Raw genomic sequence first — 27,995 nt, forward strand, 5'->3', positions numbered from 1 at the left:
AATCCAGCAGTAAGTACATAATTTGCATGTTGTTTTTCATTATATTTTGGTACAAATAATTCATGAAAGATTAAAATATACATAAGCCTTCGATTTAAATTATATGAAATATTTTTATTATACAAACATATTCCATAAAAGTCTTTTTCAATCGTATATTCTGAAAACGACTGGTAGGGTCTAAACTATTATGGACATGTATCGCGAATCGCATCTCGTTTCCCTTGCTCAAGCTTGTTGTTTACTTTTTTAGCAATAAATTGTCAAAGATGGTTGATGTCAGAGATATTTTAGAGTGGGATATCGATTCTGAAAGACTCCCTACAACTTCTCACGGTGAATCTGGTCAAAATGTGAGAAAAACAGGAATAATTGGAGAGCAGAAAAAACAGGTACGTACAGCTACAGCCGCCTATGTACATACGTTAACCCCATGCATAGATAGACATGTCACGGCTCACGCCCGTGTGGTTCGACCAGGCCTTGTCCATGGCTGCGTACACGGACGGGGCCGCGGCCGTGAGGATGGCCTAGTGCAGCATGCAGTGGCACCCTGTCTCTTTATAGTCTCATAGTCATACTGAGATGAGAGCCAGCAAGATACTGCATGACTTGTATTTCTAGCTCCTTGGGCAGTTGAGGCTAGACAGAAATAACCGTCTAGACAGAAATAACCGTCTAGACAGAAATAACTGTCTGGTAAAATGACATTTGCCAACCTTCCCCATGACGTGTTGATGTATTGTAGGGCACTAGGGTAGGGGCGCTGGTCTGAAAATAAGGATCGTCGGCTTAATTGCAGAATACCCTACCATATTTTTAGTCTTCGTATATTAGCCGTAGATATAGATTGTGATTTTATTGTTTGCGATAACGGTGATAAAGGTATTGAAGATTGTATAAGGCAAGTGTTTATATTCATTTGGTGGACGAAAATGTGAATTTTACGCTGTTTTGTGCGTTATTGCAGTGCTGAATTTGGTGTGTTCATTGCTAATTTGTGACCAATTTAGATGGCTTTCCTGATGATATTTCATGCAAAATTTCTGTTATATTGATAAGCACTGATTAATGTCCTTACCTTTGACTTGTTTCTTGTCTGTAAATTAATAGATGAACTAGATCTACTTGAATTCTGAGCACTATTTCACTAACGCAACGTCCAGCCCGTGTATAGTCCCACACACGTATTTTGTATGTACCGATACCTTTTGCACGCTATATTATAAGCTGTTGACACCACTTAGTCTGCTGTCAAAGACCCTAATAGATATTTTAATCGACAAGTGATGTCTTTTTCTAAAAATACCAAAGAAAAAGATAGTTACATGTATGTGCTTTTTTAATCAAAAAGTGATGTCTCATTCTAAAAATACAAAAGAAAAAGGAGTTTTGTACTTAGAGTAGACTAGACTAGCATTAGTTCATCGTCGTTGGCTTCTTTTTTAATATTTGTCAGTATCTTCGTCGAATGCTTTTTTAAACAAATATGCCTTATTAGAATATTTGGTTGATGGTCGTTGGACTCTCTTTCATTCAATAGTACTTGGTCGATGGTCGTTGGTAGAGTATTCTGCAATTGTTCCATATCTTATTCGTAAACGCGGACTGATGTGTCCTCAAAAATAAGGATCGTCTGCATTGTTGCCAATGCGAAAAACGCATTCCGCAATGATTTTCATGATGCATTTTACATTGACTCTCTACATAGACTTTCCCATTAATATGAGCGATAATTCCTTCCAGTCCACTCCCTATTCCATATGATGTACTTCAGTGTTTGTATAGAGGTGGTCAGTGGAGCCAGATGTAGTCTCAGCGGAACAATCGTTGATATCAGAGACTGAAGCTTTCGGTCTAGGACAATTGGTGTATGAGCACAAATACACATAGAAAAAAAAAAGAATGATCAAACCCTGGCAGTTTCTTTTGGATTTTTCAGTACCGGGTAGTTTAAATGGCAATTAAAAAAAAAAAGATGTTTTTTGGGCTGTGTAAATAATGGCCATGCACCTGTAGGCCCTCTGCTGATAACTTTGTAAAATCTGTGTTTGTACATGTACATGTAGCTACATGTACAAGGAGTTTTTCCAGATACATGTATGGCATGGTATGTATGGGACTATGGGTCAGTTTTACCCTCTAGGTTCACAAAACATAACAACATTATTTGTAAAAATATTTCATTGCACTCAGATCAGAATGTACCAAAATCCACTTGAAAGTTGAAACATCAGTCAGTGTCAGTTGCACTTTCTTGCTTTTATTTTTGAAGTTTAAGAGAGGAAGCCTACTGGAATTGAGAACTTCACTAACTTTGCTTTCAATTATTGTATGCTGAAGTAGAGCACTAACTAAGGACATCAACTTGTACCATTTGTATCTTTTCATTTATATTTGTTTTTGTAATGGCTGTATTCATTATGAGGTTACATTTATGACCACATGCATATAATAATAATAATAATAATGATAACGTTTTATTTACCCAGGGTAGCCACTTCAGTTATGAAACTGCTCTTCCAGCGGGCCCTGCATAACATAATATGTTAGTACTACCCTTCTCCAATCTACATGTAATATGCTGAGCGCCTAGCTAGAAAGGTCCCATTGTTATAAGCCTTAGGTATGACACGGCCGTGGTTTGAACCCACGACCTCCTGTTCATGAGGCGGACGCTCTAACCACTGAGCCACCATGCCCGGTTGTTGAATCAATCTCCTACATAACTCTCACGTTCTAACACATAACTCTCGCATTCTAACACATGACCATTTTATTCTTGTTTTCTATCAGAAACTGAAGAAAAATAATGAAGCAGTATTCAAGCGACCTGAGGGAATGCACAGAGAAGTGTATGCATTACTTTATTCTGATAACAAGTAAGTTTGAAACAATGAATGTTATATTTCTTTTTGCAGAGGTGCATACAGTAGTGCAATTGATATTAAAGGACCACTATTACGGAAATACTAGTATATTTGAACTATATGACTTTTTTGCTGTGAATCCAGATTTTTCAAGCTAATTATCTGAATTAAATTCGTTAATCTTTAAACTTGAAAAGAAAAAAATAATTGGGAACGCCCCTAAAAATTTGGATAATCGGTCAATCGATCGATTACGTCATGTGACGTCATAAACAGAATGCCGGCTTTCCAGAAAGCTGAAAGTGTGTGTGTTGACGGTAGAACTTCGTGTACTTCCATCAGAGCGAGTCAGAATTCAAACCAGTAGTAGTAGCTTCTAGACCTTCATTTTAGTATTATTATATATCCCAATTCAACAATTATGTCTTCTTCGTCGGACAACGAAGACGGCACATCGGGATCCGATTTCAGCGATATTTCTGATTTGGAAAATGATTTGGAAAATCGAGAAGAAGTAGAGGAGAATATAGGTGCGCAGCCATATATGTTTGAGCCGGAAATTTCCGATTCAGAGGAAGAATCAGACGAGGGTGATGACGCTCCTGATTTTAACATCGACGAAGATATCGACGGGAGGCTTGGCAATAACGATTGGTAATTTCTTTGAAAACTTATTTACTCATTTTAATTCACGTATAATCTTGTCTGTTCTTGCAAAACAGAAAAACAGTGGCCTGCCCGAGTCCTGAGCCGAGCTGCCTTAGCGCTAAGGCAGCTCGGCTCAGCAGCGATCAACCGCTCAAGCCTGGCGCCTAGTCACAGGCTGTCGACGCGGGCAGGTTAGGCTGTGTATACCGTGCCGTACGGTCGTTCGCCTGCTGCCCCTGCCTGGGGCTTGGGCAGGATTTTGCTGGTGCATGTGGTAGCGTTAACAACATTGGCAGTGATATCCGGAAAAGTCTACCTTTTCTGTTATCTTGCTACTATCTTGCTATAAATAATAGGTAGACTACTTTATGTAAGAGTAGGGTATCCTGAAGTACAGTAGTTGATCGTTACAACTGAAAGTTGGATCAATATCAACTGAGCTGTGTAGAGTAGACCCTATTAGTAGTAGGGGTCTACTAAATATTTGGAGAAAAAAAATATCGCAGTTGTGCAAATAGCCAAATACACTTCAAAGCCATGTTTTTCCCTCTCTGACTTGTGCTTTTTTTCTCTTCATATTTCTAGTCTAGATAAGACCGGGTAATTTGTACAGTTGGAAGCATTTCTTCACCTTTTTTTTCTTTCTTTTTTGTAAATTGTAGTTTACATGTAACTTTATAGAATTAGAGTAGGTCTAGTCTAGACTATTTTGTGAAACCGAGATATGGCTAGATTGCCAAAAAATCTGTGCAGCGCCCTTTTCTGTACACACACGTCAATGCACGATTCTGATAAAACAAGCATCCTCATACCAGTGGGTCTGGCTATATAGTCCAGTGACATATTTTACTTTTTTTTTTTTTTAATTGCTCTGCCCAAAATATTATGTATTTCCTAATAATATTCATGATACTGTCATTACTGAGTGATAATGATTTATTTCAATTTCCAGGTGTTCATGCAGTGGAGGTTGCATCCCAATGCCAGTGGTGAGGGAGTGTGTCTGCTGTAAGCAGATTCACCAGATCGTGCGGAAAATGGACGCATATCCCCATGGTGAGCTGAACTGCATCACAGAACACCCAGGCTTCCAAACGGTGTGCCTGGACGTATGGGTGATGGAAACGGCATACCTACATTATCGCCAGCAGTATGGGGGACAGGCGAGACAAGATGCCACAGAAAATCAGTGAGTTACAATTTTATTTATTTTTCAATCCAAAAAAAGTCTCTCTATTATGTGAAGTAAATTGAATGCCAAATGTCAAGTTGGCTCTAGGTTTTCTTGAAATCAACACAACGATATTATGTAACCTGAAGAAAAAAAGGCAAAACTAATTATAATGTATAGAGGATTCGCAGTGTGCATGTATTTTCTTGTCCTATGTGCAAATTTATATTTGTTCTCCATGCATTGTTTTTTAGTTGTCTAATCATGGTTTCCTTTGTATCCCCTTTAAATTCTTTTTTCTTTTATAGGAAATACAGGCATGTAGCATATAGGCAGCTCGTTAGATGGTGCTGGGGGTTCTTAGGCAGAGCAGTACGTGTTCCTCTTCCATCATGTGCCGTGACAAGAATTCGTGCTGCGTTTCCATCAGAAGAATACAGGGGTTTTGAAGAGGCGTAGACTTATTTGTATAATTTTGCTGTACGATATTTTGTTGTTTCCTTTTTCAGCTTGTCACCATTTATGAGGGAAGATAATATTTTACAGGAAAATGTTTTACTTTCACCTTACTACTGATATTTTTATGACCGTTCTATGACATATTATCATCAATATAATGTTTTTTTAGTTACTGGTATAGGAACTCTATAATATATATTAGCTCAGGCATTTTTTGAAATGCCCCTTAGGGCATATGTTCTTCTGTTTTTGTTTTGTTGTTGTATCATTTAATTTGTTTTTAATTGGGCTTGGATATAACTCATGCACAAATGTCAGCATTATGCAAAGGGGAAAGTACAATTAAATATTTTAAATATGTATGTATCAGAATCGTTTTTCGATGAGTGTAAGCAATTTCCCAAGACAGTTTTATTATTTGACGAAAACAATTATACCGAGTGCTAGTGACTGACACATATGATCTATTATTTGCTCTGCTCATTCATGTGATCATCATTATTGTTGCTTCACAACATTTGTTTCTTCTTCTTACGGTCACTTTTTTTACAGATTGTTCAACTTCTAGATTTGATCGATTGTTGTATTTATTTGTATGTACCATTACTTATATATTGTTCTAGATCTTAACTTGATAACTCTTAAATCGTTTATAAATGATGTGGAAAATCTTAATTTTCATATTTAATTCCTATACCTGGATATCAGTTGCACATGGGGGTGTGCTACATTGTGACTACTAGTATGGTATGAATTATATTTGTATTTTTCGCCCAACTATGTGAGGGATGGATTATTTTCACAGACATGCAAAAACAATTCAGCTGCTTCTAGTCGGAGTTTCATTATTTATAAGTATTTGACTTGAGCATTTTGATGTATTTGATATTGTATTGTTAAGTTAAAGATGCATACATGGATCTCAGTTCTGAACGATAACTTTATCGGCAAACAAGGTCTGCCATTAAAAAAAAGTGTTATGGCATTTTTTTGCTTTGAAACTTATCTGTTTGGTGCTCTTTTTTCTTTGTTTAAATTCTAAGACCATTATTTCCTGGCTACTACATCTGTAGCCACATTTCTCCAGAAGTAATATAATAGATTTCAAAACAATTTATAATTTCTGGAAGAGATCATAAGGGTTTACTATGCATAGTGCAAGGCTTGTCATGACTGAAGGTAAACAGTTGGGGAAAAAAGGAATGTGTGATTGGGTGAGTGATCTCAAAACCAACAATTGGCATAACGGAAGGAAAAGGGAGAGAAGATGTGTATAATTTGAGATTTTGGGGAGAAAGGGAAAAAGAAAGCATGAGAGAAGAAAATGGTGAAAGAGAGAGAATCATTAGAAAATAAAAATTCAGAAAGGGGGAATCAACCTGTGGCTCTGTAAATAGTGATGTATACCCTCCCCTTCGTTTTAGGGGACGGGGGGGGGGGGGGGGGGGGGGGGGGGTGAGAGTTGTTACATTTTTCATATATTCAAAATAAAATGCAGTGGAAACTCATTAAAAAGATCTCTGATATATACAAGGTCTATGTTTTGTTTTAATACCCTGATACAAGGAGATTTCTGATAAAAACAAGGTAATTTTCGTGGTCCCAATGCCCTCGTTATAGCAAGTTTCCACTGTATCATATTCCATGATAAACATTTTTAAGACAACCTCTATTAGGGAAGTGATCTTTGTCTTCATCAAGAATGAAAAAAAAAAAGTTCAGTCAAGACCAAATGCGAAAGCTGCTTGTGAGGTAGAGACTAGAGTCGCCAAATTTCATGATTGAAATAAATAATAACTTTATCATCCTTCACACTCAATTTCTCTCAAAATTTTACTAACCCTGATTCTTTTTTTTTATCAAATTGAAATTAATACTGTGATAGATGGGTGAATGAAATAAATTTTGAAATGCCCTTCAAAACTAGGTTCGCTATGTTATGACACTTATGAACAGATCACCATAAGACAATATCAATTCCTTTCTTTCTTTTATTTAACAATTCTTCAACATGATGTATATACTCTGCATAAATATCTTCATTAATTGCGAAACGGTATTATGCACCTGAGGAAATACTTCTGCAAATGCAGGCAAGAACTGCACGCAAAAAAAAAGTTACTAGAACTAGAGCAAGTCCTGAAAAAGCTGAACAGCAGCTCCGATATCTAATAGACATGAATAAAGAATACATGAGAAATGCATCTAATCATAGGCAAACTCAAGTAAGTCCTGAATTAGCTCCATAAAGATATAGAAGAGCCCAGTTTATTTTCTACACCATGATAAACTTATGCCTTACTTACTTAGAAAATGACTACAGGAAATTGTTGTATCAACAACGCAAACAGCTGCATTATAGTTCAAGGTAAGGGACACAACAATGACAACATAATCAGTTTATTTGACCTATGGTGATACATAAAAAGATGTGGAATTCTGAAACAAATCTGACATGAATAATGTCAGATTTCACTCTGTAACATTGCATTATAGCTCAAGACAAATACCATACCCATCCTAGTTTCTACCAATCAATCAACCTAAAAACATACCGTAAGCTCACTGTACCAGCTTTGGTAGAAAAGGATGCTGCTATCCAAATAGGCATAAGAGCAGTCTCTATTTGTATTGCCACATTAAATATCAAGCTATAGAAGGTGTAACAATGGAACCTTGAAATGTATATAACAATCACTGTTTCCATATAGGCAAGCACTTGTATTAGTGAGAAATACCAATAGTCCTTACCATTATTCAAATTAGTTACAAATCACTACAAATCTATGAAACAATTTCAAACAACCCATGGTAAATTTTGGTTGTCTAAGAGACAAATTTGTTACTCTGTTACACAAATAAGAAACTGTCTTCTCAGTAAATTGTCTTACAAGATCCAAAAAGGCATCCTAATTTGATGCAAGATAACTGTTTGAACATTAACATTTGGTTTTACAAATTATGCTCTGAGTCTGTCAAAGTTAAAAAGTTTCTTCTGATACCATATCAGCATTACCAAAGAATGGATTTTCACATAACAACTTTTCTGGTAACAACCAAAGTGATATCATTATGATGTACATACTGCAATTTGTTTGGATGGTGCCTGTCACACTGAACCTTGAACTTCAGTTATTTCTAATATTCTCCATTCCCGGCACTGTAGAAACATAGCAGATTAACTATCTAAGTTGAAACGACTGCGATGTTGCTGGATGAGCTGGTCTTTAGAAGGGTACAAGAATTGACTGGTAAGTGTCGGTGGGGCAGCCTTCCTCTTCCTCTTCCTCTTGGGTTTAGGTACGTAGGTCTTGCTGCGTTTAGCCACGTCATCCATCAGGTCAGCAACGTAAGCTGTAATTTCAAGACACAGAAGCCACATTTCTACTTTAGAGAACTTCTTCTGTTGTGCCCTAATTTTCAAAGGTTATTGATACATTCAAATTTGTGTAACAGAATACATCAGATACTTTATTCAATTTTTCATCCTGGGATGAACATAAATCTTGTTTTAATTTTCTAAGGTACAAGCAGGGGTGATATTGAGCACTGAAAATAATTGGAAAATAATAAAAAATAAGTAGAGAAGAATAGAAAAAATAAGGGAAAGATTGGGATAAAATCAGGGGAAAAAAAATAAATAGGAAACCAATTAATATCAGGTTTTAATCAGGCCTGTACAATGCACCAAACCTGAATCACATATAAAATTAAATTTACATCTCTTTCATATATGTATGTATGTAGATTGAAGAAATAAGAGGTATAATTATAAACACACCAAAAATTACCTCCTTTTAAAAAAAAAGTGGTTCTGCATTCCTTAAAAACCAATTCCAAAAGTTTCTACTTACAGTACTGGGCATCTTCTTTGACTTCCTTGATTGTCGCAATTCCATCCTTGTACTTAAGCTTGCTGACCTTGTAGCGCTTAGCCCCAGTGCTAGTGGTTGCTTGCTCTCTATTGCTGTTTTCATTGTAGTGGAGTCCTGCAAGGTGAATCCTAAATTAAACACAAAACAATATATTCATATGAGTCAACGCCATCACCAAAATGAACCTTCTTTCAACATATCGAGCATGATGACAAGTTTCTATGTTTAAGGATACAATCACATGTAAATAGAATGACAAAAATTATACAGAATTGAATGATGAGATGACAGAGGAACAAATTCTTATTTATGTCAAAATTCTAATTCAGGAGGCAAGTAACTCTATTTCCACACACAAGTATCTTTACTAATGCCTGACATATATCTCTAGATTTACCTGCTGGTTATGCCGAAGTAGCTGTAAGCCTTCATCTTTGGAGCAAACTGGTTCACAATGCTGTGAAAGCATTCCAACGAGGAGGTTTGCTTGCCACTTGACAATTTCCTGATATCCTTGACTAGTGCTGTGCCGTTGATGATGCTGCTCAATTTCTCAGATGCCAATGTGCCTATAAATATATAATATAAACATAAGAACAATACCAATATTTATACTGTGGTAACAAACAAAAAATGGTTTATATTGTTCTTCTTCATAAATTACAGAAATTCTAATTTGACTGGATAGTTGCTTGCTGCTAAGTTCAAAGTAATGGGAAGAAAGGAGTTTTTTCAACAATTCAGTAAATTGAAGCAAGCAATATGCTTATTCCAACTAAGATTTCTTTATGGACATGACATTGACAGTTTAGTAATAAATGAGTCTACTCAAAGGCAATACACTTTCTCTTGATATGCATTATGCACAAGAAGCAGCATATTAATTCATTATAAAAATACCCCGTACTTACTAGGCTTTAGATATTTCTTGCGACGTTTCTTTCCTAAGTCCCCATGTAGGCATCTCGGAAATAATTCAGAGTGACCACTATGTTTCCCTTGAAGGTGATTCTCCAAAGACTTCCACTTAGCCACTCTCATTTCCTGTTCATCGTCCTTAGTACTTGAAGCTACCCAGTAAACATGATTGTTTATGCTCTGCTCCCATTGTCCTACAACCTCACATTCTTTTACTTTGGCCAGTGAATGCACCTTCTTTCTGACAGCTATAGCAAAAAGAATAGAAACAAAAAAAATGGCAAACATAAAAAATTCCATCGTGAATACCAAAACGCCTGTCTGAAGAGTTAAGTTCCTGACAATATAAAATGCAGTGCTTTGGATACAAGGGTATATCTTCTCATCAAAACAATGTCCAAGGATGCTTTATGTGTCCTCTGACCAAGCCTGTGTGCCTTATTAACACATAACAAATTGTGTACACATTCAAGTAAGCAAGTCGGTCATGAGATATCAAAATGATATTAAGTTTTCATTCATATGCTCGTTGAAAACCATGATATATATCTCAAAACAACATTGCATGATCATCCGGGTACCTTTTAACAACCATGAGATGAACTAGTTTTTCTTGACAGCTCAAAACTATTCCTACAAATAATACCATAACATCTTTCAACTATTTTCCTACAATGCAGTACCCACCTTTGGCTACATGCCACACATCAAACAAATGTATGACATTAGGGGTCGTTTCCCTGATGTGTTTAGCCAGCTGTCTGTGTCGGTCTGTAACAAGTTTGTGGATTGTTAGACCTTTACTTTCAATGGTCCGGAATGTTCTCTTTAAGCCCTCCAGCTCCATGTGGTAGCTACTTTTAACTTCATTGCTCTGTAATAACAACAAAGATAAAATGAGATAAGTGACAAGAGATACATCAATGCATATCAAATATTCATTCAGATGAACAATTTCAGTATGTATCACATACACCTCATGTCAGTGGGAGTTTAACAGTCAAGTTCAGGGGAACATTTAACTAGAAAGGAACTATGAAGTTATTAATGAAGACTATCAATTAACATGTCAAAGACTTTTTTTTTGTAAATGCCTCATCTTCCAAAACACACAGCAAAGGTAAAAAAAGGTAGTTTTTTTGGTTAAAGGGATCCGGTAACTTTGTCTTAGATCCTTTAGAAATAATCCTTGATTTAGCTCATGCTGCAATGATAATTATAAACCTTTAGGTCAGTCATGAACTCCATGACTTTTACAAGCCGATCGTCTGTCTAATTATCAAGATATTAATGATGAACGGTTTTCATAACACTACAGTCTATTGGGGAAAACGAGTATGGTTAAACCAGTCACTCAAAGATTTTTAGGCACTTCTTGATCATTTTGAAGTGCAATTTTTTAAGGGCTTCAATATTACACCATATCACAGACACTGGTAACGTGTAGGACCGTGTATCTCAGATTTAACATTGTTAAACGATCCCTTAAGTCATATTTGGAAGTGACCATTAGAACACTAATAATCCTATTTACCTGTACCAACTGGATATCAATGATCTTGTTGACTTCGAGTTCAATAGCTGTGTACATGCCATACTTCGCTGTATGGCCTGGGCTGTCTGCTCGTCCATCACCGCCAATTGTCAAGGGTGTTCCTGAAGCAACGAGCTGGGTATGCAGAGCATCTTGATGTATCTTCCACTGGTTTTCTATAGCTGGCTGCAGGAGATCAGTCTGAAACCTATAAAAGGTTGGCTCAGAGAAGCAGGCTATGTTCATGTTGTCCATTATCTTAAGCAATTTAGTGCAACTTCCTCCCGCAAACAGTGTGGCTCCTGCCAGGAGAATGTTCCCAGCTGGGGTGCAACCATACCACGGCTGACTAGCCCAAGAGCATTTCTTAGCTGAACAACTCCAGCATTCTGTGTTGATGGTGACCAGGGTTCCTTTTGTCCACTTTTGGATGCCTACATTCCCAGATCCACATGACGGACATTTTTGGAAAAGTTCCATCAATTGTGTCTCAAACACGATATATTTGTTTTCCAAGTGGGGCAAAACATTTGATCTTGGTTGCCAAGATGTTGATGGGCGCTGACCTCTCGTCCTGTAAGGAGTTTTAAAAACAGGATATTACATGATACATTAGTTTGTGAGGAAAAAAAAAAGACAGTCAATGGATAAGAGTCAAACTTCATTACTGACATAATAAATCATTCTTTGACGTAAGTACATAGTTATTAATAGTGTAACATAACATTGCTTTTTTTTTTTTTAAAGACAGAAAGCAAGCTCACTTTTTGCGTTTTTTCAAAGGCTTCTGAGGTGTGCTCTGCTCTTTAGACGATGATGATGATTTGTCAGGTGAATAACCAGGCGAGGATTCTTGTTTTTTACGTGGTGCATCACTGCCGGAATTGCTGTTTTCATCGCTACTGCTCTCCTTTGCCTCCTTCTCTTTCACTGCTGCCGTCTCCTTCTCCTTTGTCCCCTTCATCTCCTCCTCGATGATTACGCATTGCGTCCCGGTCGAAGCTAACTCTGGTGGTAGCTTCATGGAACCAGTCTCCCTTGTGAGGACAGATGTCTGGCTACCTATATTTGATAATAACATAATATGTAGAAGTATATATAAAACTTACAGATTTAACTGTCTCAATTGATCTATGTAGGATAACATTCCACGTTCCATGTTAAAATATGTAGACTTGCAAAAGAATTTTTAAAGCTAGGCTTTACTACTTTAGCTAGAAGGGATTAGACCATCGAGGTCACTGTGACAGGTGGCTATCTCATTAACTTGGCTCTCATTTAACATAAGAAAAAGAGGATCATGGGGGACCAACAGGCACCGATTGGGATGTTTTCTATATAGAGGGAGCAAGTAGCTACAAGTAGGACAGTGTGCCTTTAAATATAACCTTATAGACGAGTGCTGTTATCGACAAGCCATTTGTCAACAATCTTTTCGACACAAGCCCAGTTTGGTAAGAAGATGACATGTCAACTGATATATGCAACAGTTCTGAATTCAAAATCCAATAGAACAAAATTAACATCTGTGGAAATCAATCCAAAAGGAATATTTTGTTTTTTTACATTTGTGTTAAACATTCCTTTAAATAAAATAATGTTATCTAAAAAAATCTATAGTACATATTATAGAGTAAAACAAATTGCCTTGAATGTGAACCACTGTATTTGGCTCATAATTAATATTTTAAATAACCTTTGTTAGTGCACAGCAAAAAAAATTAAATCAAATTGTTCCTAAAAATTATTCTAGTTTTGAAAACTGCACATACATAAAGGAACCTCAATATAAAAAATCATGAAGTTTTTAAACATATCAACATGATGCAAAATGCAGCAATCTCACGTTTTACTCGTGTTGAAGGTGAAAACTGAGTCCCAACAGACCGGGTGGATTGCTGTGGGGTTGGGGGTTCCAGGGTGACATGTTCTGGGCTGGCTTGTTCTTGTGTATCCATCTCCTGAAGAGTAATGTTTGAGATGACAAAGGCAAACTGGATAATAATGTTACAGAGCAAACAACATAAAGGCTATTATTGCTATGGATTCAAGTACATTTCAATTAATATTTCTCTTTTCACTAGTGTACTGAGTGTAAACTTTTTTCACAAGGAATGCAAAAATAACTTAAATTCAAAACATTCAATACATGTACAATGTAACGTGTAATGTAATGTACAATGTGACATGTATTACACAATCCGTTGGCACAGTAATTTGTAATAGTACCTCTTCGGAGTCGCCCAATGCCTGCTCATGGGGATTCTCGTCTGTCCAATAACTGCAGCCTGGGGTCTCATCTGATTGCGCTGAACCAGCAGCATGTGGAACACTCTCGTCCTTGGAATCTGATAATAGTTCATCCAGCATCTAAGAGGGAAAAAAAGTACACATATTGATTTATCATTCATTTTTTTTTTAATGCTAAAAAATACATGAACCAAAAGTGAGAACGATGGAGTGTGACTAAGCACTGAACATTCAAAAATGTATTTATAAGACTACGTAAACATGATTAAAAGTTGCTCATGTGTCTTGACAAAACAAAACGTAATTTCAATTGGTCATCACAGTGAGAGTAATTGTGAAATTGATTACCGGTATTTCAGCATTGTACAGCATACTGCATAATTGTCTTAAAATACAGCAGTATCATGAAATAGCTCTTGCAATCATGTATCATGTATACAGTTTATACCAAAAATGCAATAAATATCAGAGGGGTAATTTTTTTTGAGGAAATGCATCCACAAACCAAAGACAAAAAATAATCAGATCTACGATTAAATTCCAGATTTTTTGGGGGGTAACACGTATGTGTCACAACATTCATAGTACATCATCAAATGGTTTTATCATCAGTGACCCTGAACCCTGATGCACAGTGTAGTATTACAGACAGTGTGCCATTACTAACATAACAGCTTCCTACAACCAACTGATAACTATGCAATCACGCATTGTCAGACTCAAGTACCAGTTCATCAAAGCAGATATTATGCTGCTAAGAATTATGATGTAGAAATTAGAATCAACGGACATTTAAACTTGTTCAAGGTAATGGAAATCAATTTCATAAAATAACTATATTGAAGCTATGTAATTGATCATCCAACATTAGTAATATAAAAGTTTTGGGAAATTTTGAAAATTGGCTATGGTGATTATTTACCATTTTGATATATTTGGATGCCCATGTGGATGTATTATAAGCACTGGAAAATTGAGCCCCTTAAAACACTTCTGCTTTCAAGAAAACTTAAATATCAAAATTTCCCGGTGCTCCCAGTATATTTTCATAAATTAAAATTAGCGCCTACGGCCATACAATGGTAGCTGCGACCATGATAATCTCAGAATATGTAGTTGTGATACATAATTTCCAAACGAAAATAGCCAATCGGTCAATTTTAGTCAAGAAACATTGGTTTATAGCTAAATTGATATCTTGATCTTGAAAAGGATCTATACAACATTTATTATTTACAATTTCATAACTTTAGACTCTATTCCAATCTCGACAACGATCACTGAATATGTAGGCCTATATGCTTCCAATTTGTTCATTTGAACCAAATTCATGACCCAATACCAAAACTTTGTATTAGTGATTACCTCTAAAACTGCGAAAGGCAATTCATGTTGTTGTTGAATTTTGCACATATCATTAGAGTCTACCTCCCATAGACTACTCCATTTAGAATAAGACTAAAAGATCTTACAAATACAACCCAATTCTTCATCGCTCACACGTACACTCTCAGGTAAGCATGCTCAGCTCAGCTCAGCAGACACCTCACTGTAGAGTCTAGACTATATTTTTATTTATCGTAGCAATAAATAAATAGCAATAAATAAATAAACAGAAACTCAGGCTTGTCAAATAATCGGGAAATATCATCATCTACCCGAGACAAATCGGAACAAATTGTCTCCGGGCGGGTGGCCTGCCTTCGTAGTCGTACGATGCTATGGACTGAGCTCTGCATCCTCAGCTCTGCTCGCGCCGCGACTCCAGGGAGCTCCGCCGGCGACGGAGCTCCCTGGAGTTGCACGCACGGCAGCAGCTTCAGTTCAGGCGGTGGTAATGTCAAAATCGTTCGCAAATTTAAACATAACTTAACAATAATTTAACCAAATTTAACCATAAATTATTATTGACAATAACTTACCCTAGCCTTCTCTCGCTTGGCAAAAGCCGGTCTTTCACTCTTAGCTGGCTCTGCGGCTGCAGATGTCCCAAGTTTGATATTGGGAATGGCATCTTGCTTGAGGGACGGCCTCTTCTTCATCCCAAACGCCGCATGCAGCCCGGGGACAAAGTCCTCCGCACAGAAGTGCTCGGAACACACCACACTGCGGTCACTCGGACACCAATGGGCGCGAGTTAGTTTGACTTTTGCTGTCCATTTTCTTTTAATATTTGGATCTTTTGGAAACAAGTGCAGACTCACACCTTCCCTTGTTGTGTTGCTACAACCTGCAACGACGCAGCGTTGCGGCATACTTCGATTTAGATGTAAATCCTCGAGGCAGTAAATGAGTTTGCACGTACGATGAATACAAGATTTTCTCAACAATTATCGAGGACTTCTGTTTCTGACGTCATACGTCAATCAATCTCGAAGAACGATAATTCGGGGTTTTAAAAGGGGCGGGGCTTAGCGGAGTGATTTAGGCATGAATACATGGGGAAAATATTTTTTTTTTAATATTTAGATACGTATAAAGTTCAAACAGATAACATTTTTCACTTTATATGAGTTACATGTACAAAATACCAAGAATTAGAAATTCATAATAGGGAACCTTTAAGTGACGACAAAATAAATGAAGATATTTAATATTTTGTTCCTTCTAATATTGAGCAGTATTTTTTTAAATAGATCAACAATTCTTTTTATGTCAGATGGCTCACTTACCTGTACTATGAATGTGATATTCAATGTAATGAGTATTTTGTCTTGGTTACAGCAGGGACATGTTTCAGATATGTTAGTTTTTTAGCTCATCCGGCCTGAAGGGCCTGATGAGCTTATGCCATGCTGTGGCGTCCGTCGTCCGTCCGTCCGTCCTTCCGTCCGTCCTTCCGTCCGTCCATCCGTCCACAGTTTTCAAAATGCTTCTTCTTCGTTATTTTTCAACCGATTTTGATTCTGATTGTTTCATATGATAGGGCCAAGAGGGGGATTTAAAACACAGAATAGTGAAATTCATTATCTATGCTAATTGATGCAAATTTATTCGAAATCGCAAAAAATGCTTCTTCTCCTTCATTTCTCGACCGATTTTGATTTGGTTTGCTTTATCTGATAGAGCTTACTTTGGTACACTATACTTGTACACAGAATTTTGAAATTTTGCTCCATTGATTAATTATGGTAATTTATGCAAATTTATTCCAAAAATAATTTAAAAATCACAAAAAATGCTTCTTCTCCTTCATATTTCGACCGATTTTGATTTGGTTTGCTTTATATCGTAGAGCTAACTATGGTACACTAAACTTCTACACACAATTTTGAAATTGTTCTCCATTAATTAATTATGGTAATTTATGCAAATTTATTCCAAAAATAACAAAAAATCCATTTCCTTTAGTTTCTATTTACATTTCTTTTAGTTTCTATTTAATCTTGTACAGCTAAATGAAATTATGTCCCTTCCAGGGCATCACATTTTTATTTTTTGACCAGTTCAAAAGTGTACCACTTAAAATTTACGATATTTGTTGTTGTGAGATGCGGATGAGCGCTACGTCATTGACGTTCTGGTTTCTTATTGCATTTCTTTTTGGTAACATGTTAGGAGGCTTACATGTATATCTAATTAGTAAATAAATACATGTTCATGAAGTTGTATAAAGTCAGACATCTTGTTTATGTACTAAGCACCATTCACCCTCGATACATGTATGTAGGCCTTTTAGTTTTAGTAGTAATTGTTTTTTAGTGTAGTTATTATGGGCTGTGAATTGTAGCTAAGTTTAAAATGTTGCAAAGTACATTTACACCTGTACATGTACTTGACCTGGCAGGAAATTAATTCTTTGAAATGCTAGAGCCCCGTTTTGGCAGCACAGCTTAAGCCGGGGTAATAATCTCCAAGTTTAGAAGGGCTTTAGTGATTCTAATAGGAGCTATATAAAAACTGAGTATTATTATTATTATCATTACAATTCCTTGTTATTACATGTAGTTCTGGGCACAAATTCAGTACATTTCCATATTTGATTAAAGTGGTGAAAGTTGGATTCACATACTAACCTAGTATGTTAATGCAATGAAAACTTAAACTTTTTAATATGATGAAAATGTTACCTGAGCAAGTCCCAGTTGTCAAAAGATTTTATCAAGGGTTTTTATTCACCATTTTTTATTTTAGAGACCCACCACCACTGATACCATCAGATAGTAACCATGGTTACAAGTCGATGAAGGTCAAGCTTGGAAGGTGGCAGGTCAGACCCTGGAAGTTCATGCCTTTCACCAACCCGGGAAGGAAAGATGGAGCCGTCTTTCAGCATTGGAGAAGGGTGGCTGATGAAGGAAAGGACTATCCATTTGCAAGATTTGACAAGGTGTGTGTTGTGTTATCCAGGGACCGGTAAATGTAGACGGGTCCCTGGTTTTCCAAGCTCGTAGACATTCTAAATAGGTGTTTTAGGGGGTATCTGCATCAAAGTTTTCCTCTTATTCTTAAGGCAGTGTCTGTCAGGTATTTTCAGGATGTTTTTAACTGTTTATGTATTAAAAAACAATGAAGTTTAAAGTAGTTTCCTTGTCAATAGTTCCACATGTTCATTTTATGTTCAGATTTTGTGGAAAAGAAATCATATTGAAATAAATTCAGTGTAAAATGAAATATTAAACAAACTAAAAGGAATGACACACAAGGTATGTTTCTTTATATTATATATTGAAATTTCTGTTGGGGAAGACAATTTCAAACAAATAGTTAGATGTAGATGATGATCTCTATTTTTGTTTTGCTCCACTATAATATTGCACTTTAATATCACAGGAGGTATGCATTCCATCGTTGTAAACTGAATAGGTACCCTTCTTTGCATCGAGTCACTTACAGATAATGTATGTATGACAATTTAAATTGTATTTAATGACCAGTACTCGCTCACTCACTGTGCATACAAAAACGTGAGCAAAAAATGAAAGAAAGAAAGTAAAATGGCTACCACATAATCTTATTACCTTGTGAAGCTTGAAAAAATGCTGACATTTGTGAGGCACATTTGAACTCTTGCCTGGGTCTTGAATGTTTGTTTGCTAAATCGACATATATTATGAGCAGTGAATATTCTTCCACAGTGTTATAAATATAATTGTCTAAAAATTTGTTTTCATTTTTCCTTTGAATTCCAGTCAGTTCAGATGCCAATGTATACAGACCAGGAATATCAACTTCATTTACACAGTGAGAAATGGACACGGCTAGCTACTGATCACATGTTTGACCTTTGCACCCGCTTTGACCTTCGCTGGGTCATTGTTAATGACAGATTTGATCAGATAACTTATGGGGTAAGATCTCATCCAATATATATATTCATGAAGTAAAGAACTATAAAGAATTCGTTGGCCATTCGTTTGGGATCACTTTTGAGGAACTGGAGTTTCCATACACTGCTTTTATATATTTAGGAGGTTTGGCATTAAATGAACGTGAACAAAATATAATCACAGTAAAATACTACAAAAGAGAATGAATGAAAGTATTGACAAGTTCAGAATAAATAATTTGTGTGAAAAGGATGTTCAATAATAATCGAAGGATAAACAAAAATGTGTAATAAAAGGATTTTATGGGATGGGTGGCTGATTGTAAAAGAAACTTTTACAATGAAGGGTGCAACAGAAAAGGTTTGAAATATTAAAGAAGTTCAAGTGATTGGAAAGTGGAGAATTTTCTAAGAGGAGACAAGTATGAAGTGATGTGTAGTTAATAAAATTAAATTGTAATAGAAATCCAAGAAAGCCTAAAATTCAAATGTGTATCTATACCTCAAGTAACCATTTATAATGTGGTTGATCAGACAGTACAGTAGTTGACCATTGCAGCTAAAAGGATTGGAATAGAACATTCTTGTAGCAACCTTTCCATAGGAGCCCATAATTAGATTGTTATTAGCCTTCTTTTCAAGTACATTTATTTAAAATTCATCTCATGTTATTCATACACAGTCAAACCTGCTTTAGTGACCACCTGTCTACAGAGACCACATTTTTTGTTTCTCTTGAAAATGGTTTCTCATTGAAACATGTACGAAAGGAACCTGTACATGAAGATGAATAAACTTTATTTTATTTTTATGTTAACAGAAGAGATCTATGGAGGACATGAAGGAAAGGTACTACAGTATAATAAACAAACTAGCCAAGGTTCGGAGTGACCCCACCCTCAGTAACAGGGCTCCACAGGCATTCGATGCAGAGCATGAAAGGAGAAGGAAGGAACAGCTGATCAGGCTGTATAACAGAACTAATGAACAGGTGAGATAACAGCTTGTAAGATATCATTTAGATTAGTTGGTTAGTGAGAGCAAGCATTCGATGCAGAGCATGAAAGGAGAAGGAAGGAACAGCTGATCAGGCTGTATAACAGAACTAATGAACAGGTGAGATAACAGCTTGTAAGATATCATTTAGATTAGTTGGTTAGTGAGAGCAGGGCATTCGATGCAGAGCATGAAAGTAGAAGGAAAGAACAGTTGATCAGGCTGTATAACAGAACTAATGAACAGGTGAGATAACAGCTTGTAAGATATCATTTAGATTAGTTGGTTAGTGAGAGCAGGGCATTCGATGCAGAGCATGAAAGGAGAAGGAAAGAACAGTTGATCAGGCTGTATAACAGAACTAATGAACAGGTGAAATAACAGCTCAGGTCTTTCGTCTTCTTTGTGCATGGCTGATCTTCAACGAAATGGAGTTAAGTCTTTTGACAACTCTGTACGTTGCTACGGCAGGCAGCCATTAAAAACGAACTCGTTTGATCAAATTATAGAAATGCAAGCCTTACTTTAAACAAACAGAACTTTGTTATTCCGGGCTCATTTTTCCTGATTGAGGTGTCATATGAAAGGGCAGAAATTGAACTTTCTAGAAATGTGATTTTCTTTTTAAAATTCAGATACTGCCCGCCAAATGACTTTTTGGTTTCCTCTCTTCAAATTGCTTTTAATCACTCATGCGTGAGATATGAATCGTATGAGTTGCATCAAATGAAAGAGGAGGATCTTAGCTTTCCAAATATGTGTCATTTATTAATTATAATTGTAATTAAGTTATGATAAAACATCGATAATTCTCGGTTTCGTTTTTTCTGGGACGCACTGTATATATATATATATATATATATATATATATATATATATATATACTAAACCATTGGAAAGAAAAAGAAAAAGAAGACCTTATTTATATCTACTAAAAGTATAGGATGGAAAAAGGTGCATCCGTAAAAGCTATAGGGGCTTGATGAATTGGCGCAACCTGAGCGCGTCACAATATAATTTACAATAAAAAGCTCAGTCAGCTTGAGAAGAGTAAAGGGATAATCATTTAGACTCATTTGTTAGTGAGAGACAGAGATATAGCCACGTCTGTTCAATCCATGATCATCTGTATTAAATTAAAAATTTAATTTCACACAGTATGGACAGCACATTGTCATTTAAAATGACTGGGGTGAGATATATTGGTATACATGATAACAAACGAAATGTGAGATGTCACACGGTATGGACAGCACATTGTCATTTCAATGACTATGGTGAGATTGGTTTGCTAACAAACCTCATGTGAGATGTCACACAGTATGGACAGCACATTGTCATTTCAATGACTACGATGAGATATAACTTGGTTTTCTAACAAACCTAATGTGAGATGTCACAACAAATTTAAAAAACTTTGAATTGACTGAAGATGTATGATGGATGCTGTTGCTACTTTCAGGTTGAAGAGGAGGAGACGCTCATCACTGAAATGAAGAAGATTGAGCTGAGGAAAAAGGAGCGGGAGAAGAAGGCGCAGGACCTTCAGAAGCTCATAACAGCTGCAGATAACAACGCAGACTTACGCAGAACAGAAAGAAAGATCAACAAGAAAAAACTTTCACTTCCACTTAGCAAGAAAAGAGAACTAGAAGGATCTACCAAGGTGAGTTGAAATTTGTCTATTTCTTAAATAACTACAAAAAAAATTAAAGTAAAAAAAAAAAGAGAGAGGTCTACTAGCTTAGACAGTTCTGGGGAATGAGGCTAACAGTGAATTCGAGTTTACATCAATTTGTTTCTGTGTATGTAGTAGTCTGTGTTAATAGTGCTTTCAAATATGTATGGCAAATTAAAAAAAAAGGTCACATGGTGTAGTTCTCAGTTCAAATTTTGCAAAGATGTCTTTGGATAGCATGTTCAATTTTTTTTTTTTTTTTTTAATTATTATTATTTTAGATTTCATGAAAGAGTATACTTCTTCTGTTTACTTTCAACATTTTGAGGCATCATACAGTGTGGAAGTAATAATTTTTTTTTCTGATCTAGAGTTTGTTGTAATAGATTTTATCTCTTTGCAACCCTGGCTACTTATTTCATTTGATTAACCATAACTTTATGATTGAGTAAGCTAATGCATTCATACCTAGGCAGAATATTTTGTTGAGTTCTAATCTTCCCCTTTGGTTATTGTGCACAAATCCTGTACCTTATAAGTCAGAGTGCTTCAGTAGACTCTAAGTTATAAACACCTTTTTATCAACATTAACATTCTTTGGGACTGGACATTCTTCTCTTATATTTCATGAGGTTAATTCAGATGAGTTATACCTAACTGTAGAGCAAAAAATCTCCTATTTCTTGATGCATCATGCCATCTTCAAAGATAAGAAGATGAATTCATTATTTACCTCCCACTTTGATTATCACTTCTAGATTTTGGAAACCGGAGGTATCAAGTTTCCAGACTTCAAGCAATCAGGTGTTTATCTTAGGAGCCAAAAGGTAAGATATCCTGTTATAGGGAGTCCTCATCAGAAGTATGTTGACCCAATACTACTGATAAATATGGGGGGTATTTCACAAAGATCCTAAGTTAGACTTAAAAACTATGGAGAGCCACGTGTAACCTTAAAATAAAATATATTCAAAATCAGAAATTCAAGTATTTTAGACTTTTTATAAAATCCATATCAAGAACGTGAAACCTCCTTGATAATAGAAAATATGAATGATTTGAATCAACATTTTATGCCTATTAAAATAACTTTTACAAAATATTTTCAAAGATGCTAACGGCTTTCCATAATTGTTAAGGTCAACTTAGAGATAAGTTCAACTTAGACTCTCTGTGAAATACCCCAATGTTCGGGTATATGTTAAGGTATTAAATGTACAAGCTTTGTTGATGCCTGGAGTATATCCCTTTCAGGACAGGAATTCGAAAAATTTGCTTTTTAAGTTTAATTTGAATGGGTTTCTAAATCGAATATTATGATTGTCTCAAAACGAATATATCAGTGGAATGTGAATCAACTGGGTGTGGTTGAAATCCCACCAAAACATTGTGCACACTAGTATCTTAAAGTGTTTGTTATTGTGTACCAAACAGAAATATGGATACTTGATAGGAAGCCAAATATTGTGATCAAATATGCCATATGACACCCAGTGATCTTCCACATTATTCTTAGGGAGTGGAGATGGTGCATACATTGTGTTCTAGTAGGATTCTAATAACCAGGGCAATAGTATCTGTCAAGGGGCATTGATGACATTTTAGGTCTACATGTACATGTATATGCTATAGATTTATGTTACTTGCTGTGTGTGTGTGTCATTTAGGAATCTTATTTTTGTTATGATTCAGTCGTGAAGTAAATGGGTACCTGATAGGAATTTATTCCTTGAAATGCTAGAGCGCCGTGCTAAAGCCAGGGTAATAATCAGGAGCGCCAAGAGGGTCAAATCTGACCGACATGAGCGCTATACAAGAACCCATTATTATTATTATTATTATTATTATTGGAGGTGTACATTCTTCACCATGATTTTCACAATTGAAAAGGTACAAGATTGTTTTAGAATGTTAAATATGTGCTTACAATGTGAGGGCTGCAAATGCTAGATAATGTAAATATGTTGTGACTTTCAGTTTTCAAAGATGAAATGGAGATGGAACCTGACATTAAGATTTGATTGATTGATATTTGATTATTAGATGAAGCTTCCATCAGCTGTTGGTCTGAAGAAAACCAAAGCTATTGAGCATCTGTTAGATGAGCTTGGTATTCCAGTACAACCCATGCCTACTGAAGAGGTCTCTCTTCTCTACAATGAAGTCAGGTATGTTTCTCATTCTCTCACCTGCATAGTAGAAGTGAAATATAGGCACAACTTTTATGAGAGTCATGTCCATATTTACTTTCTTTTAACATATATTACTTGGACTAAAAGAAATATGTTAAAATCTATGAATCTTGGATCAATGGTTGTTACTACCAAACCATGTTTGTTATTATTATTATTATTATTATTAATTTTTTTTTTAAAGGGGGGGGGGGGGTAATATCAAGATTTGTAATACAATAGTCTATTTAAGATCAATCGAAACCTTTTATTTCAATTTTCCTCATCACCAAAGTTTTGCCCTGAAGTCCAGTAATCATGGGTATAAATATCATTGAGGAGTAGAGAGTACCAAGAAAATGATGTTATATTTCAGGTCAAAGGCCATGAAGTTCAATTCAAAGCAATCGAGTCAGATGAAGTTTTGGGGAAAATTATTAACATTGTACAAGTAACCCTTTGAAAAAACTAAATTTTCTTTCAGAATTTATATTTTAAAGGATGTATAGGGACCATTAGGAGGTCACCATGTGAATAGATCTGCCTGTTTTTATGTACTGTAATGAATTGTAATGTAATTATGTGTTAAGAAACCACTGCAATAATTTGAAATCATTGTTATCAGGGGATCAGTTTTGGGTCATTGACCATTGGATTAAAGTGTTGTCACTTGTATTTGCCTATTGTAACCTGTTGGCTAGATTACTTCTTAACCAGACCTTGGAACATTTTGATTTAGAATAAACCTGAAAGAAATGACCTTACCATTACTATGTTTCTGACTATAGATCAGACATGGTGCTACTGTATGAGTTGAAGCTAGCCCTGGCAAACTGTGAATTTGAGCTTCAGACTCTACGGCACCGTTATGAAGCCCTAGCCCCAGGAAAGCTCCCATCCAAACCAACATTGACCCTAGGAGCAGCGCTCGCAGCAGGAGAAGGCATAGGTGGGACCAAGCTGGGTTTACCAGCATCCATTACAGCGGGTATCCTACCAGCAACATCATTATCAGCATCCTTGAACATCATTGAAGGAGCAGAGGAGAGAGGTGAAGATGAGGAGAAGGACATCAAAGAAGAACCGCTCTCTCCAGGAACCAGTAGAAAGGTCTGTACACTCAACACAGTGAAACTGTTGTTTAAGATTCTGTAATCTTCACAGGAGCCTTTGAAGGTTCCTTCAGATATGAAGTGTTAAAGGTAATACAAAGTTTTTATTTATTTGGATGCCCCTGTGGATGTATTATAAGCACTAGAAATTTTAGTCCCGAAAATGCTTCTGCTTTCGTGAAAAATTGAATATAAAAATTTACCGGTGCTCCCGGTAAATTTTGATAAATTTCAAATTTTGCAACTACGCCCGTACAATGGTAGCTGCGACCATGAAAATCTCAGAATATGTAGTCGTGATATATAATTTCCAATCAGGAATAGCTAATCGGTCAAGTTTAGTCAAGAAAGGTTGTTTTATAGCTTAATTAATATCTTGACCTTGAGAGGGAGCTATACAACATAAAGAGTTTATTATCTAAAATTTAACAACTTTAGACTCGATTTCAACTGCGAAAACGATCACTGAATATTGTAGGATCGCATATGCTCCCAATATATTCATTTGAACCAAATTCATGACCCCATACCAAAACTTTGTATTACCTTTAAACCGCAGCATTAAAAAAAATGTGTAAATGCGCAGAACATAAGTCTTACATGTATTCTCTTAGCTCAGTATTATAAGATGCAGAAATGTGAAATACTTTCTTACACTAAAAACATTTTAATTTTTTGTTAAATCCTAACTCTGTGGATTATCTAAATGAGGCTTTAATCATTTAATCTCAGGAGTCTAATCCATGACTGTTAATAGACATCGACATTCTCAAGATTCCAGATTCAAGTTTTATTGTCTGTGTATGATACAGAAAATTGCTTTCCATTGGTGTTACATGCATACAGTGTATATGCAATATAAACAAAGACCAAACTTGGTATCTTGTGGTTCTCAACAGAATGTACACACTTTAGTGCTCATACCATATGCAAAAGACTTTGGGAAATGAAATACCATGGGTAAATTATCTTTGATAAGGGTGATGACAGGGAAAATGAATATTTCATTGCTTTTGTACATTCGGTACATGCAACCTGCTGTAATGTTCAACCTGTTGTAATCCCTCGACCACCCCCCCCCCCCCACCTCACACACACACGAACCATTCCACCTAGCATGTTGCTATGCCATTACCAGGTTAAGATTTGATTTTAAATTTCTGTAATTCCAACCATAGTCACAGCCTCTGCTAATGTCATTTATTATTTCATGTTCTTTTTTCTTCTCCAGATGACAGATTTAGGTGATCAGATCATCGTTGATGTTGTGTCGACAACTCCAATTACCCCAGTAAGTATCAATATTTAACAACTCCCATTTCTTAAGCTGGTCAACTGTATCATCAATGAAATTTGGATTTCAAAGTCTTTATTTCATTGGTATGTTTATCATTATACAGTCAAACCTGTCTATAGGGACCAAGGGAAACATAAAAAAGTAGTCTTCGTAGACAGGTTCCTTTAGTACATGTTTCAATGAGAAGCCACTTCCAAGGGAAACTAAAAATGTGGTCTTTGTAGACAGGTGGTAACCAAAGCAGGGTTGGCTGAATATGCTCTCAGGAAACAGCCTTCACAATGTTGTGTTTCTGTTTCAGGGGGAAAGTTTTGAATTTTAGTGCAAATTTAAAGTAGATATAAGTTGGGTTTTGCTGCCCATGTAATGGAAGGGAGTAAGAGTTGACTGTAGTTCACGAGTGTTTATTGAGAGTAATTGTCTGAACCCATTCATCTGTAATTATCAATAAATATTGTATCGAGAAAGAAAGGCTCAATATCAAAAGAAAATTGTTGCCAACAGAATTAGATAGAGAATTTGACATAATGTGTGTTTCAAGTTGCAAAATGCATTAAATAATTGCAGCAAGGTAATTTCATGAAAATGTGTGCTCTAATGGAGCCTATTGATATTTGCCTTGCTCTATCCTGTTGACAGCACTTCTTTCACTAATCTTTGGAATTCACCAAACAGTTAAGATATTTTTAATGTTATGTCTTTCAAACTGGATATTTGTGTGGTTTAACCAAACATTATCATTGTGCATTCTATTTTGATCATTTGTAATGGGGCTCTCTTACAATTTTACACTTGGTGTCATCATTTTTATAATCAATTACTAAATAGCCTAAATGGCTTTTCTCTATGTAGAGGAGTAAGTTGTGATTGAAATAGACTTATTATGGCACTGTCAATCACGATATCTTTTCCATTTTTTCCCGTACTGGTATCCCTATATGAGCAGCAAAGGAAGAAGAGGTTAGCGGCGGTGGAACAAGGCAACGTCCTCAAGAAACTCAAGAAGTGAGACACAGATGAAGCTGATATTCCGCTGATGACAGGCTTATTGGACTGAGTCGAAGGGTAACATGAGTAAAGACTGACCAGTGTTAACCCAATTATCATGTTTGGCAATTATCATGTTTGGGCTTCAAAATAATGTGCAGTGATTGATTGTTGGTTAGGAGTTACCATCATCACCAGTCCAACTCCAGTCCAACTCCAGTCCGACATCCCCTATCATCCCCCTTTTATTTATTGCCGTTAGAAACATTTCCCTGCGGAATATAATAAATACTTGGAGGTTGAGGTTCACTGGGTATGAAATAATAATAATAATAATATTAGATTCTTACATAGCGCATGTTTCGACCTTGCAAGCTCCTCAAGGCGCTCCAACATTACCCGGCTATGCTAGGCTGCCGATTTCGACGCTCACAGCATTTAAGGAATTCCTTCCTACCGGTACCCATTTAACACCTGGGTGGAGAGTGGCAAGTGTAGATTAATGTCTTGCCAAAGGACATTAGTGTATACAGAGTAGGGGATACCAGTATGTGCACTCTACATTAGCCATGCCAAAAATGGTGTTAGAATGTTTCCTCTATGAAAGGTTAGTTTAGAAAATGTTTTATCCTTCATGATAATGACCTTAAAATACAAATGGGATCACTGTAAAGATGGTACTTTTATATGGCATGATCAAGTAGTACAGTGCACCATCCATTTTACCGAGGGTTCTTGAACTCTAATATGTGTTATGCTC

At 36.1% G+C, this 27,995-nt stretch overlaps 3 protein-coding genes across 5 annotated transcripts; 2 read left to right on the forward strand and 1 right to left on the reverse strand.

The window, feature by feature from the left end:
• The first annotated feature begins 188 nt into the window (after positions 1-188).
• LOC764270 (DNA methyltransferase 1-associated protein 1) lies at positions 189-27,367 on the forward strand. Of its 3 annotated transcripts, none has more exons than XM_030980642.1 (12): positions 189-392; positions 2,797-2,882; positions 17,860-18,055; positions 18,858-19,016; positions 19,815-19,942; positions 20,194-20,236; positions 21,453-21,656; positions 22,427-22,495; positions 23,712-23,836; positions 24,628-24,949; positions 26,183-26,242; positions 27,195-27,367. In XM_030980642.1, the coding sequence occupies exons 1-12, from the start codon at positions 270-272 to the stop codon at positions 27,255-27,257; spliced, it is 1,578 nt and encodes a 525-aa protein (XP_030836502.1). In that variant the 5' UTR covers positions 189-269; the 3' UTR covers positions 27,258-27,367. The 3 variants fall into 3 exon arrangements, with proteins under 3 accessions (XP_030836502.1, XP_030836485.1, XP_030836493.1); XM_030980625.1 differs by having other exon boundaries at positions 27,177-27,366; XM_030980633.1 differs by lacking the exon at positions 20,194-20,236 and having other exon boundaries at positions 19,815-19,985; positions 27,177-27,366.
• LOC100893216 (P2X purinoceptor 7-like) lies at positions 2,951-6,153 on the forward strand. Its single transcript, XM_011674203.2, has 3 exons — positions 2,951-3,524; positions 4,471-4,707; positions 4,998-6,153. The coding sequence occupies exons 1-3, from the start codon at positions 3,292-3,294 to the stop codon at positions 5,146-5,148; spliced, it is 621 nt and encodes a 206-aa protein (XP_011672505.2). The 5' UTR covers positions 2,951-3,291; the 3' UTR covers positions 5,149-6,153.
• Positions 7,402-16,013, reverse strand: LOC115922217. The gene is made up of 10 exons (XM_030980619.1): positions 15,648-16,013; positions 13,705-13,845; positions 13,322-13,436; positions 12,240-12,537; positions 11,476-12,049; positions 10,629-10,815; positions 9,935-10,189; positions 9,421-9,592; positions 9,003-9,151; positions 7,402-8,502 (listed from the first exon to the last, which is right to left on the reverse strand). Exons 1-10 carry the CDS (start codon positions 15,978-15,980, stop codon positions 8,327-8,329), a joined length of 2,400 nt encoding a protein of 799 aa, XP_030836479.1. The 5' UTR covers positions 15,981-16,013; the 3' UTR covers positions 7,402-8,326.
• Positions 27,368-27,995: the final 628 nt, after the last annotated feature.

This window comes from Strongylocentrotus purpuratus, unplaced genomic scaffold, assembly GCF_000002235.5.
Source record: "Strongylocentrotus purpuratus isolate Spur 01 unplaced genomic scaffold, Spur_5.0 spur5_contig_820, whole genome shotgun sequence".
NCBI lineage: Eukaryota > Metazoa > Echinodermata > Echinoidea > Camarodonta > Strongylocentrotidae > Strongylocentrotus > Strongylocentrotus purpuratus.